An 18353-nucleotide genomic window follows, 5' to 3' on the forward strand; every position below is an offset into this window, starting at 1 on the left:
CCTCCCTTCTCTCTGAGTGCATGCGCGTTCACGCGGTGCTGAAGGACAGCTCATCACTGGGCACGCGCGGACCAGAGATCAAATACCAGTATAATAATACAACCATTAAAAATGAGAAGGAAAAATACCCAAATAGAGTCGAAGCAAGATGGGCGTTCCGGTTCTTTAAGAGGGGTTCCGTGGATTTGGCTAGATGGTTATAGAAAGCAGAAAAACGACGACTAATGGCGCTCACGGGCTTCATGTTTGATTTTAAAAAAAAAAGAATGGGTCGTAATAACATAAATAGTGTGTTAGCGCGGAAATCAACGAAACGTATCCAAATGCGTCTTCCCTTGCGCGTTATGTAACACTCACCCCATCTCAGTGTTCTCTCGTCTCTTTCCCCCTTCCTGGATAAAAACAACACAAGCCGCCCTTCCCCGTTCCTATTTGTTGCTCGCTTAAGTCACTTGACTGACATTTCAGCCTCATTTGCATGCGCTTGTGATTTCTTTCTTACCTTCGTCCGGGTTCGCTGCTCGGTGGACGTGGGAGGTTGGACCGACGCTGCGCCTTTCCTAACGTTTTCCCCCCTCCTCCGACGCGGTGTTGTCGATCCTCCTCTTCCCTCATCCCCCCCTCCTGTTCCTGACTCATGCGGTTCCAGGAAAAAAAAAAAAAAAAAGACGTGGACGACTGAGCTGGGAGGGCAGGAAACGAAAGAATAAGAGGAGCGTGACAAAGCATGTTGGATGCATTTTTTTTTTTTTTACGTTGTGTTTTGCTGGGATGCAGAAAGGCACACTGACCTGTATGCCATACAGCCGATAGGGCGAATGCCCGGTGGGGCGGCATCTTTTAGGACTGATATGGTTAATTATTATTTTCCTCGAAGGCAGGGGGGGTCAAACTCATTTTTGTCGTGGGCCATATTTTAGTTACCGTTTCCCTTGGAGGGCCGTTATGACTCAGACCATATAAAGAAGTCAAGAAAAAATGTTTCCTCCAATTTGTTTCAGTTACTGTCATGACGGGTTTGGTTACAAGAGAATGCTTGCAGTATCCTTCTTATTTATTACAGATGAGAATTTAACATTTCGGTACAGATGTTAGCTAGCATCATGAAAATTGACATGTTTGATTTGCTTTTGCGGGCCACATAAAACGAGATGTCGGGCCAGATCTAGCCCCCGGGCCTTGAGTTTGACACCTCTGCTCTCAGGAAACATAGTTGTGAGTGCATTGTTTATCATACGATCCTCAGTCATGGTTGTACACACGGTCAGGTCTAAGCCAAAATGCGAGGGCTCATTTTTTTATTTTTTTTTGTACCAGTCAAGCCCCGCATATGAATAATGTCTCCAAGATTGAAGACCCGCAAAAAGCTGGTACAGTCACAAAACCCACAGCAAATGGTTGACGTTTGGTCAGGCAAAAACTAAATTATGTTTTGTTTCTGGACCAGACTTGACATATTTCATTCAATAAAATCCACAATATTTTAAACAACTGCTAATTTCTTTTTGAAGTGGGCAACCGCACAAATTCAGCACAAGGTCCAAAAATTCTTTCCTTCACCGTATTGCTTGTCGACTGAAATAGCCACATGATAAGTTATACAATCACATCAAGAGGCTCATCAAGTTCATCGATGTCCCCAGGAAATACAGAATCGTACAAAATAAGCACAGTGTGAATCTCGAGTTAAGCCATCTTTGGTCTGATGATTCAAAATTATGCAAACACTTTAAGGCTTAAATTAGAACAAAATCACCAGATGGGGCAAAGGTCTGTCTTCACTCTCTGTATTTAAGAAGTACCATATATGCACACACAAAAAAAGACACGTAAAAATGCAAGTACTGATTCAACTCTATTACTGAAGTAAAAGTAGAAAAAGCCTGTGAAGTGTACTTAGATGCTGGATTAATCAATGACAACATTAACTACCCCCCCCCAAAAAAAAAACATGGACAGTATGTGTTTTATTTTTCCAGGTTTACCAGAACCTTTTGAGTGTGACAAATCTCACAGCTCTACTGCCTCATAGTAGGTTGTATAGTATCCACTTTCTTGTCCTATAAAGCTCAAGGATTCAGGAAAAATTTAAGTACGTCGATCCGGACTGATTTATCAATGTTTATTTTTTTTCTATATGCTATTGACTAAATGCTGACAATTTGTTCTTCGAAGGTTTTGACGATCAAGTTGTTTGGTTCTAAGTAAATTTACTTGTGTTGAATAAACTTATTTTATTAATTGTAGTACAGAATATTTATTGATCTAACGGAGTTTTCATATAGTACAATATTGTTGAAGGCAATTTTTTTCCTGAAAAAAACATACCCCAAAAAATATTGGTGTTTGCAGGGCATCCTGGAACGGATTAATTCAATTTCCATTCATTTCAATGGGGAACAATAATTTGCGATACAGGCTGGGGGTTTTCAAAGTCATACTGTACCTAAAAACGCCGATGAATTTGTTTAGCTATAATTAATGAAACAATAGTTGGAAGATGGAAATGTTTTAATGCCACCCATAATGCAACTGTAATCCCTTAAATCATTTTCTTGTAACTGATGACCAATCTCAGATGTAAGAAAGCATAGTAGCTATTAGCAAGTGATTTTTTTTTTTTTTTTGGTATGAGGTAGGGGGGGGCGCATACAGGCTGGGGGTTTTCAAAGTCATACTGTACCTAAAAACGCCGATGAATTTGTTTAGCTATAATTAATGAAACAATAGTTGGAAGATGGAAATGTTTTAATGCCACCCATAATGCAACTGTAATCCCTTAAATCATTTTCTTGTAACTGATGACCAATCTCAGATGTAAGAAAGCATAGTAGCTATTAGCAAGTGATTTTTTTTTTTTTTTTTGGTATGAGGTCCGCACCCTCACACACCCACACACACACACACACACACACACACACACACACACACACACACACACACACACACACACACACACTTCCATCCCTTCTTGCTTCTCCTTTAACAACATCCACATTCAAATACACACGCTCCAGGCATCATTCGTCTCTCCCTCCCCTCTCCATCGTGCACCAGTAGCCTAAGCCCATAAAAAATACATCAAACACAAGCCACACGCCCGAGGCCTCGTCACACGCAAAATCATCACTCTCTCCATCTCACTCTTTTAAAAGTTACAAAACAGCTCCACTGCGGAGAAAGCCATATCAGCGGAATTGAGGCCTGTTACCGTAATGTTCACACTAACGCTTTCCACACAAGAAAAAAGGAACCTAACTTACCTTGTGCATAATAAGACTTTGTTTTTTTTGTTTTTTTTTTTTGGAATGCTTCCACAGCCTGCAGCACCGTGACCCACTTTCCTCCGCTTCGGCTCCACATCTGCTCCAGCAGAGGTCTCGGGCTGTGACAGCGGCCGAGGGCGGCCAGCACCCATGGGCCACACTGTCAGATCGCCAGTGCGGAGAAGAGATGCACATAAGAGAGCGCGAAAAACACAGACCAAGAGAAGGAGAGTGAGCCAGCACAGTTACAAAATGAGCCAAACTAGCCTGGACGTGCGAAAGTGAAATCCAGCATGGCTTGTTTTGAACTATAATTACACTTTTATCCCACATGCATAAAGTGGATGCTGCATGGCAGACAGAAAAAAAACACACCCTTGGGTGCTGCGGCTTTTGTTTCTCTTCAATTATTCCACCCTCTGTCCTCTCTTATCCTCATAATCAGAATGGAAGCGGATCCGTGTCCTCTAGATATTTAGAAGCTCGGACCTCCGTGCCAAAACGTGTAACCTTCCCGCTCTTGTGTGAAATGGGAGTTCACGGAGGTTTTGTGTTAAGTTTTACAGATTTTGACCCCACGGTTCACCCTCCTGGGGAGTGGGGGCTAAGGGGTGTGTTTGGGATGTTGGAGGAATGGAGGAAGAGAAAGCATGGAAATAAAAAATGAATATCAATCTCAAGATCCTATTAAAATCTAATTAGATTGGCTCGCTTGACCCCACAAAAAAGACCCTTGGCATTTGGAATCCGCTTCATGTCAATGAAATGCACAGTCATGGCTCAATAATAACATATCTGGACTATTCTTTTTTTCATAGACCCATGTGATGCAAAAACCACGTTAAAAGGTTAAATAAAACGATACATACTGTAAATTTGACAAAAAAAAAAAACAAAGTGAAGGCTCCCCTTAGCATTGGCTCCTAATGATGTATACTCGGGCCCTCCTGCAAGGCATCCTAACCGCAGGCCACTTGTCTCCTAATCGCCATAGCAACTAATGAGGTGGATAGACAAAAGGGTCTTGTTGAAATGTGTGCCTATTATTAGCCACTTCAAACATTAGGATTGGAATGGCGAGAATACTTAGGCGTCAAGAAGATTCTTTCATTCAGTAAATGAGCCAAAAACAAACATTGCGAGACGATGCAATACATCTTTATTTAGATAGCGCTTTCACAACAGCGGCAGATGTTACTTTTGTTCTCAATAAAACAAATTGTGCTTTGGTGTGAATGTGTGTGTCAGTGGTTGGTGCCCCGGGGGTGTTTTCAGCTTCTCACCCACAATAAGATTAGTGATGCGTATTCAACAATACAGTTTGAGTACTTTTGAAACTATGTGACGATCCAAGATAGACAACAGCATTTCCACAAATGTCTTAAAATATAATTTTATTTACATGAAATACATTATACAAAACCCAACAATTTAGACTTTAAAAACAATCCCTATGTACACACAAGCAAAAAAAAAAGAAAGTCATTTATACAATTAGCTGACTATCAATTGAACACAACATGAATTTAAACATTTAAAAAGCAAACACGAGTTTTAGTCATGTTGTAGAAATGTTAATACTCATCAGGCTATGTTCCAAATTCAGTGGTCCAAGAAGCTAAAAATGCTTCTCTGGGGTCCCTTAGTGTGTCCGGCAGATGTGTCCTGCCTGCAGACCCTCTTGGCTGCCGGGTTCACGGTTCCCGTGTTCCCCCTTCTCTTTGTTGTCTGTCGAACAAAACGCAAGTCGTCCTTAAATTTGGTGAAAAATCTCAAAAATCGTTCACATTCATGCGGCTGTCTGCTTATCGAAAATGCGGGCTTTGGCGCCGCCTTGTGGCGAAATGTTAGATTGCTTGAGTTCACCGATCAAACTGAAATTATTTTACTCATTTTTGTTGGGAGGAAAAAAAAAAAAGGAAAAAGGACACCACGCTCCAATTTTTCCATTACGACTTCTTTCATACGACACAAATATACGGTGTATTTCAGTCTTGAAAGGCACGTTACGCTCCAAAAACAAGTCACCACATTTAAAGATGTGATTTTGTGCATCGCATTGATTGAACGCCGTCCTAAAAATAAACCTCTTCACTTTGTTGAATTTCCATGCCACAAATGTGCACTGGGGGCTTGTCTGGCTCTTTTTTTAAACAATTGTTCCAAAACAAGTCTCTAGCTTTCCTTTGTCTGCGCCATGATGTGAAACAAAAAAAGGACGTGACACATTTTTGGTGGAGTGCCCTTTTGTCTACTCACATGATTTTGAGACGCTTCCCGGGTTGAGTCGTCTTTCTCGGGAGACAACGTCTGAAAGAGGAACGCACGACTGTTCCTGGGTGCCAGCGGGTTTCCTTCGGTTATGGACGCCAATTTCTGAAGGACAGCCCGCGGCTGACTCAACAAGGAGCCTCTTTTAACCTTCACGGAGACACACAAAAAAAACCCCACTCTTATTTATCTGATATTGAACATTAACAATATACAGCGTACCTCGAAACGCATATGGTGAAATAGTGCTAATAGATGAAGAAACTAATCGGGAATTGAATACATACATTTGTATTTTCCTCTCTATTTACATGACCTACCTGTGAGGATCGCAGGAAGGGATTGAGGGTTGATGATGTCTTCAGCAGCGGCGGCGGCGCAACAGGAAGCTCTGCTTTATAAATCAAGAACAAAAGTCTCAATGGGGGGAAGAAAAAAAAAAAAAAAAAAAACACCCAAATTCTGGATTTGTATCTTCAAGACATTAGATTCAACTGCTATGTGTTTGCGAATATCGTTGTGAAAATACGGTTGTACCTTGATTTACAGGCTTTATTTGCAAAATGCAAGTAAATCAAATTTCCCATTGACGTGGGGGGGATATATTAATCTGTTCCAGCACACCACAATTTTTTTTGCTCAAAGTATTTTAACCAAAAAAACAAAACAAAACAAAAAAATCTATTTGTGTGCTGACATGTGCCTTTAAGGGGCGTGGCCAAGAAAGTGACAAAAGGAGGTGCAGTGTTTTCATTTTGTATTTCTCCTGATCATCACCCCACCCCAATAAATATATAAATCAAATTATATTATATATACACGCACACATTTGCGGAAAGCAACAGCTGGTAACTTTCTCATCGGATGTTTGTGAGTCAAGGTACCACCGTAATGAGGCTCGGGAACAAACGGACCTTTCTTCTGCAGAGTCTTCGCAGTCACCTTCTTGGCCAACTTCAGGAACTGACTATCTTCCTCGCCAATCTCGCCGTCCTCCTCTTCCAAATCTGCCGCTTTCTTGGCTTTCTGTTGGGACTGCAGAGACGCGGGGAAATGAAGCGTCAACATGAGTACGTTTTCTCCCCCCCCCCCAAATATTTCCAGTAATTCAGACTCCTAATGTTAGCCTGGCATGTTCTGACTTGCGTACAAACTGAAGTCACTTCACCCTCATGAAGGGAGGATAAGCAGGAACAGTATTTTTTTTTTCACTCTACCTGCTCTCTGAGCCACTGTTCCCTCTCCAGTCTCTCCTTCCTCCTCTGGATCTCAATCTGATCCATGTCATCATCATCCTCGTGCTCCTCCTCACCCTCGGCTCCAGTCCTGTCTGTGTCGAAGGCCTCATCTGCAACGCGATGACCATCGGTGATATGAAAATTAGGGAAGAAGCCTCGCAAATCATGTCCGCTTCCCTCCTGTCACAAACCGAGATTTTTCCAACGGAAGCGGCGAGCTCTTCCGGGCCCGTCGGAATGTAAGTCGCCATCGGCGAGGTGGCGTTCCTGGTACAGCCGCAAGCGTCGCTTGTCATCATCCATGATCTGCTTCCTGTCAGGATACGTGAACTTTTTTAAACGCAACAATTTGACTTGACAGTTCAAAGTTTTGAATTTAGGGTCTGTAGAATGCGCGCGCGAGTCGAACGGAAAGTCGCATTTTCCTCACATGTGGATCTTGTTGACCTGGTGGTGCAGCTCTTCATCGGAAGGAAGCTCCTCCAGGAGCTCCTCTTCCTCGTACTCGCTCCCTCCGTCGTCATCTTCATCGCCACTGCATGAGGTAGGGGGGGGCGGGGGGGCGGTGAATAAGTATGTGTGTGGTATCGAGAGGCAACATCAGACAGACTTAACAAGTGTTCAGTGTCTCTCTCCTCTCCGCTCTCGTCCCCCTGACATGTCGTCGCTGGCGGCGGAAAAACTCATCCCCTCTTCTTCTCGCCGCTTGCACGAACGCACTCACACACACACACACACACACACACACACACACACACACACACACACACACACACACACACACACACACACACACACACACACACACACATCCATCCCTTCTTGCTTCTCCTTTAACAACATCCACATTCAAATACACCAGCTCCAGGCATCATTCGTCTCTCCCTCCCCTCTCCATCGTGCACCAGTAGCCTAAGCCCATAAAAAATACATCAAACACAAGCCACACGCCCGAGGCCTCGTCACACGCAAAATCATCACTCTCTCCATCTCACTCTTTTAAAAGTTACAAAACAGCTCCACTGCGGAGAAAGCCATATCAGCGGAATTGAGGCCTGTTACCGTAATGTTCACACTAACGCTTTCCACACAAGAAAAAAGGAACCTAACTTACCTTGTGCATAATAAGACTTTGTTTTTTTTGTTTTTTTTTTTTGGAATGCTTCCACAGCCTGCAGCACCGTGACCCACTTTCCTCCGCTTCGGCTCCACATCTGCTCCAGCAGAGGTCTCGGGCTGTGACAGCGGCCGAGGGCGGCCAGCACCCATGGGCCACACTGTCAGATCGCCAGTGCGGAGAAGAGATGCACATAAGAGAGCGCGAAAAACACAGACCAAGAGAAGGAGAGTGAGCCAGCACAGTTACAAAATGAGCCAAACTAGCCTGGACGTGCGAAAGTGAAATCCAGCATGGCTTGTTTTGAACTATAATTACACTTTTATCCCACATGCATAAAGTGGATGCTGCATGGCAGACAGAAAAAAAACACACCCTTGGGTGCTGCGGCTTTTGTTTCTCTTCAATTATTCCACCCTCTGTCCTCTCTTATCCTCATAATCAGAATGGAAGCGGATCCGTGTCCTCTAGATATTTAGAAGCTCGGACCTCCGTGCCAAAACGTGTAACCTTCCCGCTCTTGTGTGAAATGGGAGTTCACGGAGGTTTTGTGTTAAGTTTTACAGATTTTGACCCCACGGTTCACCCTCCTGGGGAGTGGGGGCTAAGGGGTGTGTTTGGGATGTTGGAGGAATGGAGGAAGAGAAAGCATGGAAATAAAAAATGAATATCAATCTCAAGATCCTATTAAAATCTAATTAGATTGGCTCGCTTGACCCCACAAAAAAGACCCTTGGCATTTGGAATCCGCTTCATGTCAATGAAATGCACAGTCATGGCTCAATAATAACATATCTGGACTATTCTTTTTTTCATAGACCCATGTGATGCAAAAACCACGTTAAAAGGTTAAATAAAACGATACATACTGTAAATTTGACAAAAAAAAAAAACAAAGTGAAGGCTCCCCTTAGCATTGGCTCCTAATGATGTATACTCGGGCCCTCCTGCAAGGCATCCTAACCGCAGGCCACTTGTCTCCTAATCGCCATAGCAACTAATGAGGTGGATAGACAAAAGGGTCTTGTTGAAATGTGTGCCTATTATTAGCCACTTCAAACATTAGGATTGGAATGGCGAGAATACTTAGGCGTCAAGAAGATTCTTTCATTCAGTAAATGAGCCAAAAACAAACATTGCGAGACGATGCAATACATCTTTATTTAGATAGCGCTTTCACAACAGCGGCAGATGTTACTTTTGTTCTCAATAAAACAAATTGTGCTTTGGTGTGAATGTGTGTGTCAGTGGTTGGTGCCCCGGGGGTGTTTTCAGCTTCTCACCCACAATAAGATTAGTGATGCGTATTCAACAATACAGTTTGAGTACTTTTGAAACTATGTGACGATCCAAGATAGACAACAGCATTTCCACAAATGTCTTAAAATATAATTTTATTTACATGAAATACATTATACAAAACCCAACAATTTAGACTTTAAAAACAATCCCTATGTACACACAAGCAAAAAAAAAAGAAAGTCATTTATACAATTAGCTGACTATCAATTGAACACAACATGAATTTAAACATTTAAAAAGCAAACACGAGTTTTAGTCATGTTGTAGAAATGTTAATACTCATCAGGCTATGTTCCAAATTCAGTGGTCCAAGAAGCTAAAAATGCTTCTCTGGGGTCCCTTAGTGTGTCCGGCAGATGTGTCCTGCCTGCAGACCCTCTTGGCTGCCGGGTTCACGGTTCCCGTGTTCCCCCTTCTCTTTGTTGTCTGTCGAACAAAACGCAAGTCGTCCTTAAATTTGGTGAAAAATCTCAAAAATCGTTCACATTCATGCGGCTGTCTGCTTATCGAAAATGCGGGCTTTGGCGCCGCCTTGTGGCGAAATGTTAGATTGCTTGAGTTCACCGATCAAACTGAAATTATTTTACTCATTTTTGTTGGGAGGAAAAAAAAAAAAGGAAAAAGGACACCACGCTCCAATTTTTCCATTACGACTTCTTTCATACGACACAAATATACGGTGTATTTCAGTCTTGAAAGGCACGTTACGCTCCAAAAACAAGTCACCACATTTAAAGATGTGATTTTGTGCATCGCATTGATTGAACGCCGTCCTAAAAATAAACCTCTTCACTTTGTTGAATTTCCATGCCACAAATGTGCACTGGGGGCTTGTCTGGCTCTTTTTTTAAACAATTGTTCCAAAACAAGTCTCTAGCTTTCCTTTGTCTGCGCCATGATGTGAAACAAAAAAAGGACGTGACACATTTTTGGTGGAGTGCCCTTTTGTCTACTCACATGATTTTGAGACGCTTCCCGGGTTGAGTCGTCTTTCTCGGGAGACAACGTCTGAAAGAGGAACGCACGACTGTTCCTGGGTGCCAGCGGGTTTCCTTCGGTTATGGACGCCAATTTCTGAAGGACAGCCCGCGGCTGACTCAACAAGGAGCCTCTTTTAACCTTCACGGAGACACACAAAAAAAACCCCACTCTTATTTATCTGATATTGAACATTAACAATATACAGCGTACCTCGAAACGCATATGGTGAAATAGTGCTAATAGATGAAGAAACTAATCGGGAATTGAATACATACATTTGTATTTTCCTCTCTATTTACATGACCTACCTGTGAGGATCGCAGGAAGGGATTGAGGGTTGATGATGTCTTCAGCAGCGGCGGCGGCGCAACAGGAAGCTCTGCTTTATAAATCAAGAACAAAAGTCTCAATGGGGGGAAGAAAAAAAAAAAAAAAAAAAACACCCAAATTCTGGATTTGTATCTTCAAGACATTAGATTCAACTGCTATGTGTTTGCGAATATCGTTGTGAAAATACGGTTGTACCTTGATTTACAGGCTTTATTTGCAAAATGCAAGTAAATCAAATTTCCCATTGACGTGGGGGGGATATATTAATCTGTTCCAGCACACCACAATTTTTTTTGCTCAAAGTATTTTAACCAAAAAAACAAAACAAAACAAAAAAATCTATTTGTGTGCTGACATGTGCCTTTAAGGGGCGTGGCCAAGAAAGTGACAAAAGGAGGTGCAGTGTTTTCATTTTGTATTTCTCCTGATCATCACCCCACCCCAATAAATATATAAATCAAATTATATTATATATACACGCACACATTTGCGGAAAGCAACAGCTGGTAACTTTCTCATCGGATGTTTGTGAGTCAAGGTACCACCGTAATGAGGCTCGGGAACAAACGGACCTTTCTTCTGCAGAGTCTTCGCAGTCACCTTCTTGGCCAACTTCAGGAACTGACTATCTTCCTCGCCAATCTCGCCGTCCTCCTCTTCCAAATCTGCCGCTTTCTTGGCTTTCTGTTGGGACTGCAGAGACGCGGGGAAATGAAGCGTCAACATGAGTACGTTTTCTCCCCCCCCCCCAAATATTTCCAGTAATTCAGACTCCTAATGTTAGCCTGGCATGTTCTGACTTGCGTACAAACTGAAGTCACTTCACCCTCATGAAGGGAGGATAAGCAGGAACAGTATTTTTTTTTTCACTCTACCTGCTCTCTGAGCCACTGTTCCCTCTCCAGTCTCTCCTTCCTCCTCTGGATCTCAATCTGATCCATGTCATCATCATCCTCGTGCTCCTCCTCACCCTCGGCTCCAGTCCTGTCTGTGTCGAAGGCCTCATCTGCAACGCGATGACCATCGGTGATATGAAAATTAGGGAAGAAGCCTCGCAAATCATGTCCGCTTCCCTCCTGTCACAAACCGAGATTTTTCCAACGGAAGCGGCGAGCTCTTCCGGGCCCGTCGGAATGTAAGTCGCCATCGGCGAGGTAGCGTTCCTGGTACAGCCGCAAGCGTCGCTTGTCATCATCCATGATCTGCTTCCTGTCAGGATACGTGAACTTTTTTAAACGCAACAATTTGACTTGACAGTTCAAAGTTTTGAATTTAGGGTCTGTAGAATGCGCGCGCGAGTCGAACGGAAAGTCGCATTTTCCTCACATGTGGATCTTGTTGACCTGGTGGTGCAGCTCTTCATCGGAAGGAAGCTCCTCCAGGAGCTCCTCTTCCTCGTACTCGCTCCCTCCGTCGTCATCTTCATCGCCACTGCCCTCGTCGCTGCCTGACAGTTCAGCTTCCGAGTCCACGTAGTCGGTCAGGCGCCTGCAAAAGGTGGAGAAAATTGCAGGTCAACGGAAGCCAAAACATCCACATCGATATTCGTATGCGCGACACGTCGAACAATCGCACTGTAAGCCGAGTTGCATTTTCCCCCTCGGCTTGATTTTCCACTTACATTTTCTTCTTTTTTTTCTTCGCGAGATTGGGTGCAAACACTCCATTCAGCTCCTCCTCTTCGACCTCATGATTCTCTTCGTCCTCTTCATCAGCATCCGTTTCCTCATCCTCATCACCTTCGTCGTCTTCCTGTAATGACAAATTCAGATTTGTTCTTGGATTTGAATGGAATCTCAAACAATCCCAGCGATGTTTCTGCCTCTTTTTTTTGGGGTAGATAAACTGTCCATACCACGTCGGAGAGAAGCCGAAATTCGCAGTCGTCTTCCTCCTCCTCCTCTTTCTCATCCTGAAGCGTCTCCGTCCTGCGAGGTGGAAAATCCCGTCACGAGAGTCAATTTCCGCACACGATTTCCTCTCTTCTCAATCGAGAGCATGAATTCAGAGTTGAACCCTTTCATGCGCCCTATGACATGAACAACTGTCCACTGTAGTAGCCGGCGTCACTCAAAGGGTTAACAGTCGACAAATCAGGGTAAAAAAAATAAAATAAAAATAATAACGACAATACCTGTTTCGTGCTGGTGAACTCCTGTGGGAAGAACCTAAAAAGGTACAGCAAAACAGTAACCTTATCAGGAATTGTGCTAACAAGTGCTTGGCGCAAAATATTACTACCAGGATAATGATACGAGCGGAGGAATATTTCTTATAGAAAAGGAAGGTACCTGAGCTCGGAAATTTGCCAGAGCAAAGGCCAAGTAGTTCATCCATGCTGTTTTCATTGTCTTCATTCTCCTTGCTTTGATCAGTCTGTGATTTCTCTCCCGCCTGTGTGCTTGGAAATGCGCCCGAGCATAATCCGAGAAGTTTTACCCTTTGCGTTTCACGGGCGGCCGGTGCCGCTTCGCCGCTCGGCGCCGTCCCGAAAACACCCGAGCACATTCCTAAAAGCTCCCCCATGTTGGCGTCCATTGCGTTTTCATCCAGGTTGTCCAGGACTAACTTTCTCTTGTGGGAGTGGACGGCACCGGGATGCGGACCCACGTTCAGGAAGCCATCGGCGTCGAGTAACTGGGAGTGGGCATCGTCCTCGAGAGAGAAGCGACCTTGAGAGTCTCCGCCCAGACCGCCGTGTCCGGCGACTTCACCGCGGGGCTCAGAGTCCACCGGGGAAGGAGGGGCGTACAAATCTTGGGAGTCTTCAACTGGTAGGCACAGCGAAGGCTCGGACAGTTTACCAGAGCTCTGCCAGAAAGATAAGACAGGGTAGGAAAAAATAAATAAAAATAAATAAAGTGACATGTCAAGAATTTAGATCTTCGAAATTGATGTGAAACATTTTGAAACACCCCTTTTAATCTCTGGCAAGACAAACGTTGCCCAGAATTTCACGTTTGGCGTCCCACCTTGGAAGCGGAGCTGAGGATGCTTGGCCTGAAGAGGCACGGAGACGGCGAACGGAACAGCGAGCTGGAGTTGGAGTTGCAAGCGCCCCTCCCTGGACGCTGATGGCTGATCGGTTGATAGGAAGTGATCATGGATCCGGCCAGTTCGAAGCTGCTGTTGTGGCTGATGTCCTTCATTAATGACAGCGAGTCGTCCTCTTCTGGAGACAACGGCATCAACGCTCGCGTGTCAAACCTCGGTCATTGAGGGTTAAAAAAAAAAAAAAATCGTAATAAGTTTGGAAATCAAACAAGCTTACCCATTTTACTCGCACTGTATTGTCCCGCTCCAGATCTCCTTCCACCATCACTTAAAGGGAAAACAAAGTACTTGAAGGTGTACACAGTGACCAGTAGACACACACAAAAAAAAAAATAAAATCTGCACACAGCAGATAGATTTCCCTGACTACGGTGGCAAGGTCAGAGGTCACAATGAGCCATCACGAATGCCGTAGCAAAGTCATAATTCTCTCTCTCTTTCTCTCTCTCTCTCAGCTACTGGAAAGTGTCGGGATCGGAAAGTGACTACGCAGGTGAACTGCAAATATATAACCAACTTACCCGGTGCGAGAGCAGGAGTTGCCAGGGAACAGTATGAGGGTGCCATCAGTGTTCATTATGTCCGGAGTTACTGACGGGCAATTCAGTGCCACGGGGGAAAAACTTCGTGTACTCTGCACCCCGCTGCCATCCTCTTCTTCGTCATCGCCTCCCAACAATTCATCTAAACCCTGCGAAACATAAAACCAGAAGTGAACGTCAATAGCAGAAGGGGCAAAACCACATTGGCGCCAAGGTAACGAGAAAAACGCCCACCTCATCGTCCTCGTCTGTCATTTCGGCCTCCTCCTCTTCCTCCCCACAGTCTTCATTATCGAGGCGATTCAGCTCGGCCTTGCGCACTCGCTCCTCCTGCCTCCGCTGCGCCATGGCGAGCTGCAGCCGCTGCTTCAGGGTCAACAATTTCTCTCCTGTGAAAAAGAGGCCACTATTTGTCAAAAGAACAACACTGGCTCCAAAACGAAGCAGGAAACAGTGGCCCCTCGCGATATCATCATTCATGCCCGTGTCATTTTGGAGATCTATTTGAGACGAGACATCACTTGCATGATGTCCACATTTGATTTCATACCAGGTTTGGTTGGCGCTGGGTCCTCTTGTCCTTCTTTAACGGTGACGGTGACAGACTCGGCACACAACTCCTCCTTGCCAGACGCCGTGCTGTCTTTACGGATGATGTTGAGCTGCAACGTATGCTCTCCCTTCGGCCGGACCGGAGCGTGGATGTGACGAAGGTAGCGCTTCTTCAGAGCCTCAACGCCTGCTTGAGCAAATATCGAGCGAGGGTGATGCAAGGTAAGAGGAATGACGGGCCGGCGGCTGTGACGTTAAGTTTTAAAAAGCATGACCGACCTGGGTTGTGCGACGCTGGATCGAGGAGTATAAAATCTCCTGCATTGGCGCACAATTTAGCAACAGGCGGGGGGTTCAGTCCTAGCTCTTTTAGTCGGGCTAATTTGTCCATCTTTGGCTTGCTTGCCAGCGGCGCGAAAGGCTCGACAGTGACGGGATCGGCAAAAGATGTAGACTGAGGCTCGACCGCAGCTGTGGGTCCGGCCTCTGCTCGCTGGATGTTCGACGGCGCTTCGGTTTGTTTCAAAAGACCCCCTTCTTCGAATGTGGGTTTCATCGAAGCATCTGCTGAAAGCGACTCCTGCAAACTCTCCGAGAGATAAAGCATCGGAGCGAATCCCCCGTCGGATCTGAAGATCTCAGCAGCGGCGTCGCTCGTCTGACTCGTCGGGTTCTCCTGCTGCGGCGACGATGCGGCGGCAGGCTCGGGTAACGGTTTGAGTTGAGAGGATGCGTCGTGAGGAGTGGGAGCGGAGTCCTGCTCTGCGGGCGCCTGTTGGGCTTCGCTGGTGGGGTTGACTGCAGGTAGCGGTGGTGTTGGTTTCTCCAACATGACTTCAGAATACTGTCGAGATCTAAAAAAAAAAAAAAAAAAAAAAAAAAAAGAAAGACTTTTTTTTTTTTTGCGCCGCGAATTACGACAGCAGCAAAATGTTAAAATGAAGACCCCAACTGGTCAGGCTGAGGTAGTAGCCGGCCATCAAAAGACTGTTAATAAGCTAACCTGACCCATGCACAACATATTTGCATTTACTTCAACAGAGCCATGGCAGGTCCCCCTGGCCTGGCTCTCTTCTTAAAAAACTGGCTGATGGTCTTTGGCTCCGGCATGTGGTACGGCAAGCCAAGCTCTGACTCTACATCAGACGAAGAGACGCATATCAAAGATTGAAGCATCAGGTTGATTGATGACAAATACTGTGTGTGTGTGTGTGTGTGTGTGTGTGTATGTGTGTCAACTGACCTCTGACCAGCCTCTGAGACTCACTGTGGAGCTGCTTCATTGCCTCTTTACTTGCACGTGCAGCTTTTCTCTCCTAAGAGCACACAAAATAGGAAGTCAAACTCATATTTTGGTCTTCCTTACGTTTAGGATTTCCGAGTGATTCGGCACTGCTTACTGCACGCTGGGGCTTTTCCACTCCATGTCCGCTGCCAACCTCTTCTTCATCCAGGAAAGGTGCCTGGATTCATATTTGGAAAAAAGAACCACATGAAGGCCTGAATATGAACTGATTTAAATCTAGACAGTCATGTTCAACTCAACATACCTGTTGCTTTTTCATCTTTTGTTTGACAGCTGCTCGAATTGAATCAAGTGACTCTTCCTCCTCTAGCTCGTCATCGATACCGGCGTCAAAGAGATCCGTGTCAGCCAACAGGCAGCCGCTGTCATTCGGGGCACTGAGGAGATGCGTACCCTGCGCGCAAGGAGGCTTGTCATTATCGGTGTGATGCAACACCGGAAGCAGTTTTTCCTCTCTGTACAGATTGTTGGGGAAGTTGTTTCATTTTTGTAAGCAGGATTGCGCAAACGTTTGATTCAAGGAAAGCTAAAGGGTCACTGTGAAAGCCACGTTTGAGAGAACTGGGAAGTGGTGCCTTGTAGATGGAAAAGTAACCACACTGTACGCCAAAAATCACTCACTTCGTTCAAGTCGGAGAATCTCTCTTTCGTCTTCAGTTTTTCTACCGTTTTACTATGTGTCTCCTTTTTGTCTCGGTGCCTCTGGCTCCTCTCCCTCTTTTTTGGATCTTTAGTTGTTTTGGCGCCCTTCTGAGTGTTCCGCCTGTTCTCATCCACTTTCTGCTCGGGTTCGCTGTCTTCGTCATCTACGGGAGCAGAAATTCTTCTCCTGCTTTTTTCAACCGCTTGTTTCTCATCTGTTTCTATCTCCTCTCCACGAGAAGCAGACATTAATAATGTTTCTGCCCCAGCTGTCTCCTCCTCCTCCTCGCTGTCGCTGTCTCTGATGGCATGACGGCGAGGCTTTCGGCGAACTTGAATGTCTTCTTCCTCATCAGAGTCTGTAAATACAACAGTGGGGGGAAAAAGTGCAAATACTGTGAGCATAGATGCTCTTTTGCAAATAATATGTACTCTTCATCCATGATGAAAGCTATACGCATCAATGGCCAATAAAGCCATCTACAAAAGTGTCTTCTTTGAGACCTTCACGGCCTCCATTCACGCAAACATTTGACCCATCTGCAGCTCATTCGACCTCTATTGTTGTGCAACTTCACCTGGATGATCCTCTCTGTTATTTGTCATCTCTGGCACAATCTCCTCTGCTGGAGAGCCCATTCCACTGTCTGAATCGCTGTCGGTTTCCGAGGGGGCCGCGGAAGGAAGACCTTCAGCCTGAGTAGACATACATTAAAAAGAACATTCACATGTTGCACATCCGATGGGGTCCTATGTACATCCTAAAGAACAACTTAGCCAGTTCAGAAGGACTCTCTCAGCTACAGCTTGAACCATGCATGCGTTTTGGCGTGCAAGATTGTTTGAGGACATGAGTGGCGCCTTGCAGCAAGCCAAACAATGAGCACATACGTTAGCTGCCGATGGCCTCGTATCATTAAGTGGAAAGGAAACTTGTCTGGTGTCCATTTCGATTTTGGGTGAGGGAAATATTACTGACATTACAATTGAATCACGGTTGCTATGTAACATTGTTCAACCAAGACGATGAAGGGAGCGGCCGAGGCAATCTACAAGTAGCTAGCTGCGACAAAGTCGCCTAGCTCGCTAACTAGCTGAAGCTAACAATAGCAAAGAAATGTTGATCACACAAAGGAATTGATACATTCTAGTTTATTACACAACAGGCGAAAATGTCTTCTGGTGAAAATTATATCCTCACCTGTTGTTGAGAAAGGACCAGGCTCATCTCGTTGCCCGCTTGCTACTCGACGCTTGTCACAAAGAAACCAGCGGCGAGAAATCAAAAGTCTCGTCAAGTTTTGGCAGCGTCAAAAAGCATCCAAAAAAGTTCATGCCTGAACAACGGCGGAAAATTTAGTCGTTAATCTGCAATGAGATCGCCTTTAGCTCGGTTGCCTCTCGTCCTCCCGCCCGTTCTCACAGCACAAATTTTTATCTTTCGCGCGCCGTGACAGCTGGACTATAGTTTTCGTCAGCGAGGTGTCAATCGGTGTCGTTTTGCTTTTCTATTGGTCCGTTAGGACACATATGTCCCGCCTACATTTAAACAACCTGTGCGTGCATGATTTAAATCTCGCGACCTTTTCGGCGGGCGGGATCGAGGCGTGTGGAAAGTGATTATTATTCAGGTCCAAGGAGCAATAATTATATTACGTATAAAAAAACCCTTACGATTATTCCCTATAATGATTAACATATTTTGAGGGCCTAGATATTAACAACATGGAACTCTCTCTCTTTCTCTCTCTC

At 44.9% G+C, this 18353-nt stretch overlaps 2 protein-coding genes across 7 annotated transcripts in view; both read right to left on the reverse strand.

The window, feature by feature from the left end:
- c19h1orf216 (chromosome 19 C1orf216 homolog) overlaps window positions 1-654 on the reverse strand; it is a 2549-nt gene extending 1895 nt beyond the window's left edge. The window contains exon 1 of one of the 3 annotated variants that reach the window (XM_019883287.1): window positions 503-654. In XM_019883287.1, coding sequence (XP_019738846.1) covers window positions 503-639 — 137 coding nt within the window. In that variant the 5' untranslated portion in view covers window positions 640-654. The other 2 variants (XM_019883290.1, XM_019883288.1) reach the window with 2 other exon arrangements.
- Window positions 655-4639: 3985 nt separating this feature from the next.
- Window positions 4640-18094, reverse strand: clspn (claspin). Of its 4 annotated transcripts, none has more exons than XM_019883286.1 (25): window positions 17803-18094; window positions 17180-17297; window positions 16581-16960; window positions 16204-16353; window positions 16054-16116; window positions 15897-15969; window positions 15687-15789; window positions 14933-15507; window positions 14652-14840; window positions 14336-14490; window positions 14081-14250; window positions 13777-13826; window positions 13478-13677; window positions 12797-13316; window positions 12640-12673; window positions 12361-12433; window positions 12127-12257; window positions 11926-11993; window positions 7206-7299; window positions 6967-7088; window positions 6755-6885; window positions 6452-6572; window positions 5858-5928; window positions 5526-5687; window positions 4640-4994 (listed from the first exon to the last, which is right to left on the reverse strand). In XM_019883286.1, the coding sequence occupies exons 1-25, from the start codon at window positions 17827-17829 to the stop codon at window positions 4869-4871; spliced, it is 3906 nt and encodes a 1301-aa protein (XP_019738845.1). In that variant the 5' UTR covers window positions 17830-18094; the 3' UTR covers window positions 4640-4868. The 4 variants fall into 4 exon arrangements, with proteins under 4 accessions (XP_019738845.1, XP_019738843.1, XP_019738844.1 ...); XM_019883284.1 differs by having other exon boundaries at window positions 5858-5931; XM_019883285.1 differs by lacking the exons at window positions 4640-4994; window positions 5526-5687; window positions 5858-5928; ... (2 more) ...; window positions 6967-7088; window positions 7206-7299 and adding exons at window positions 9266-9620; window positions 10152-10313; window positions 10484-10554; ... (1 more) ...; window positions 11381-11511; window positions 11593-11714 and having other exon boundaries at window positions 11832-11993; window positions 17803-18092.
- Window positions 18095-18353: the final 259 nt, after the last annotated feature.

This window comes from Hippocampus comes, unplaced genomic scaffold (assembly GCF_001891065.2).
Source record: "Hippocampus comes isolate QL1 unplaced genomic scaffold, H_comes_QL1_v1.1 scaffold87, whole genome shotgun sequence".
Classification (NCBI taxonomy): Eukaryota; Metazoa; Chordata; class Actinopteri; order Syngnathiformes; family Syngnathidae; genus Hippocampus; species Hippocampus comes.